This window comes from Aplysia californica, unplaced genomic scaffold, assembly GCF_000002075.1.
Source record: "Aplysia californica isolate F4 #8 unplaced genomic scaffold, AplCal3.0 scaffold00119, whole genome shotgun sequence".
Classification (NCBI taxonomy): Eukaryota; Metazoa; Mollusca; class Gastropoda; order Aplysiida; family Aplysiidae; genus Aplysia; species Aplysia californica.
Genome location: NW_004797389.1, coordinates 1268319 through 1272008, shown reverse-complemented (window position 1 = coordinate 1272008; position 3690 = coordinate 1268319). Strand labels below are relative to the sequence as shown.

Sequence of the window (3690 nt, the reverse complement as noted above, 5' to 3'; positions counted from 1 at the left end):
CACACACACACACACACACACACACACACACTCACATACACATACACACTTCGCACACACGTACACACAAGCACACAAACACACATACACAAACACAGACTCACACACACACACACACTCCTACACACACAAACACAAACACATTTAACACATTCGCAAACAGTCACACGTACATTCATTAAAAAAAACCCACCCAGATCAAAATACATAGACACACAGTTTGATGTTGACACCACGAGTTATTTTGATATTGACATTACAGTGGGTGGGGTTTTTATATTGACATCATGGTAAGTGGGTTATTTTGATTTTGTCATCACAGTGGGTAGGTTAATTTGAGATTGACATCATAGTGGGTGTGTTATTTTGATACTGGCATCATGATATTGACATCAGAGTGGATGGGTTATTTTGATATTGACATCATGATATTGACATTTTATTATTAGCAGGTGGGTTATTTTGATATTGACTACATGGTGGGCGGGTTATTTTGATATTGACATCAAGATATTAGCATCAAAGTGGGTGGGTTGTTTTGATATTGACATCATGATATTGACATCAAAGTGGGTGGATTGTTTTTATATCGACATCATGATATTGACATAGTATTATTAGTGGGTTATTTTGATACTGGCATCATGATATTGACATATTATTACACATGTATCAGTGAGTTATTTTGATACTGACATCATGATATTGACATATTATTACACTGTATCAGTGAGTTATTTTGATACTGACATCATGATATTGACATATTATTACACATGTATCAGTGAGTTAATTTGATACTGACATCATGATATTGACATATTATTATTAGTGGGTGGGTTATTTTGATATTGACATCATGCTGGGTGAAGTATTTTGCTATTGACCTCCCTTCCCTCATCAGATCCGCGCGTGAGACAGTTCCCCATGATGAGCTGGGTGACCCCGAACTGCATCGTCATCTGTGCCTACCTCGCCATCGTCTACTTCGGGCCCAAGTTGATGGCTCCCTACAAAGGCTTCAGCCTCAAGTGGCCGCTGGTCATCTACAACTTCTTCATGGTCGGAGTCTCCTTCTACATCTTGTTTGAGGTATGCTAGTGGAGGTGTTTGTTTGCTTGTCTGTTTGTTTATAAATACATTTGGTTTTTTTTGAGTGTCTGCTTCTTCATCTGTTTGTGTGTTTGTTTATTTGTATACCAGATTATCTACGTGTTATTTGTTTGTTTGTTTGTGTGTTCGCTCTTTTGTTTGTTTATTTGTTTGATTGTTTGTTTGTTTGTTTTTTTGGATGTGCTGGTTGCTTTACTCCTTTCAAGTCTATATCGACTAAAGATGAAACTGTTAATTACAACTCTGTACTAAAAACAGACCTACGACTCAACAGATCTAAACAGCTAGGAGACACTGCGTCGTCATATTTGAGAAGCTGTCGTAAAAAAATAACATTTTAGTCAAAATGTCGTCATCCTTGTTTGCTTTTTCTGTTGTTGCTGTTCCGTTATCAACTGCGAATGCTGTTGCATCATGTTTTGTTTTGTTTTGTTTTGTTTTACCTTCCTTCTTCTCAAAATAAATAAACAATCAAAGAATCAATTTTTTAATTTCGATTTTTAAAAAATTAAAGGTGTTGTTTTTTGGGGTTTTTTTGTGTTTTTTTTTGGGGGTGGGGTGGGGTTGGGGGTGGTGGTGGGGTTGGGGGGGGTGTTCTTCTTTGGACAGCTGGCGTGCATGACTGTTCAGACAATGTTTTTACAACGTTTACCTGTCTAGATACACTTATAATGAATTACGATTAACACCTTATGGCTTAAGCATTTTTCCTCTGTTCCCAGCATGTGCACACGGCCTACCTGTCAAACTACACACTGCTGTGCCAACCCGTGGACTTCTCCACAAACCCTCTAGCCATGCGGGTAAGTCACATTCCCAGATATATCACAAACCTAGCTAATTTTCTCCACGAGAATTTTAAAAAGTGGATTCGTAAAAATGTTTCCAATTTTTCAAAATTTTAATTAATTTTTTTTTTAAAAAAGGGGGGGGGGGGTAGCAAATAAATTGCAAACAGTCAGCTAATACAACGCCAAGCATTCTCCTTTAGTTTTAGTTTCAGTTTTATAGGCAAGCGTCCCTCGACACTCACAACACAAATAGATCATATAAATATAAGTGCCGATTTTTAGAGGTGTTACTGGAGAGTAACATACAAAGAAAAGGAAAAAGCAAACAAACAAACTACAGCAGAGAACCCGCCAACTACCCTCTCAAGTTCTCCGAGAAACGGATTACAACGTATTCACAAAGTAAGACTGTTCACAACGCCCAAATAGACTAGAATTTTAACGGGCCAGAAAAATTAAATGTATGTCCAGAAAAATGTAGCTATGCCTTATCCCCATGTTAATTACATGTTTGCCCATCCAGTGATCGCTAACTGTAGATTGGCCAAACTGCACCCTGGTGCTACAAAGGAAGCGCGAGATTTTTCTATTATGATGGTACAGAAGAAAATCGTTTGTATCAAGACGTCATCACTAGGTCAACCCAATGTGTAAAGATCGCGGAACTTTGGGAGACTTCAAACCGTTACCCCGCGCCAAATATAAGCTTAGGATGAGTGACATTTGGAATGCTTGGGAATGAGACGAACAACTTTTCATTCCTTGCTCTCTCACATCTAGCAACTTTGGTAAAAATGGTGAAGTGCTATAGGTTTAACGCCCCTACCAACACTGTTAGGTTATTTAAGAGGCAGAACTCCAAGTTTAACGTCCAATTTCGAAAGGACCAAGGCAAGTGGGAAATTCGTATAAAGGGCCTTTCCCCAAGAACATAGCATCGGACTAGCAACTTTGCATCGTCCATGGTGCACAGATTTTGTCGAAGAAGGAAAAGTGACCAGACCAAAACCACATTGATGACGTCACATTTACCTACGTGACGTACCTGGATTCTTGCCTCACAAACCAGAAAATGTCTGACATGTCAGTGAAACGTCAGAAGAATTAAACATTTCAACAAGGTTGGAATTGCCGAATCTTGATTGAAGCTTTATTCAATTTCTCCGAGAGATTCAGTCTGAAACAGATATAGAACAAAGATAATACTATTACAATAACTAGTTTAAGAAATAACACTACAAACATTTGGTATATAACGTTTTCACGAGACAATTATAGACATGCAATCTAAAACATTTTCACAAAAGCCAGACGCAATGTGGACTGTGCAAAAGCTGTTAAAAATCTGACCACTTCGGTCGGACTGCAGTGGACAAGCCTTGTGGTGAAATATTATTGTGTTTAACGCAACTGCATTGTCACTTTCCGTTCAGATTCCTCAATGCTACAGAAACAAACAAACAAACGAATAAAACACAAAAACCCCCACAAATAGAACAGTTTTGTAATCGGAAATCGTAATGTGATGAGCTCTCTTCTTGTTTTTGTTTTTTCAGATGGCGAGAGCAGTGTGGTTGTACTTTTTCACGAGATACGTCGAGTTCGTAGACACGGTATGAGATGATTGTTTGGGGGGTGGGGATAAAAGGGATTACCTTGCAGGATTTGAAAACATGCGTTTATGTGGGAGTGGGAAATGTATGTGTGTATTTATGTGTGTATGTGTATGTGTGTGTTTGTGTGTGTGTTTGTATGTGTGTGTATGTGTGTGTGTGTGTGTGTGTGT

General features: G+C 38.5%; 1 protein-coding gene across 1 annotated transcript in view; it reads left to right on the top strand.

The window, feature by feature from the left end:
* The window catches only part of LOC101858482 (elongation of very long chain fatty acids protein 4), a 19418-nt gene that overhangs the window by 8063 nt on the left and 7665 nt on the right, over window positions 1–3690 (top strand). Inside the window, exons 3-5 of the mRNA XM_005096035.3 lie at window positions 905–1092; window positions 1836–1916; window positions 3461–3517. Of these exons, the coding sequence (XP_005096092.1) occupies window positions 905–1092; window positions 1836–1916; window positions 3461–3517 (326 nt within the window). The remainder of the gene's footprint in view (window positions 1–904; window positions 1093–1835; window positions 1917–3460; window positions 3518–3690) is intronic.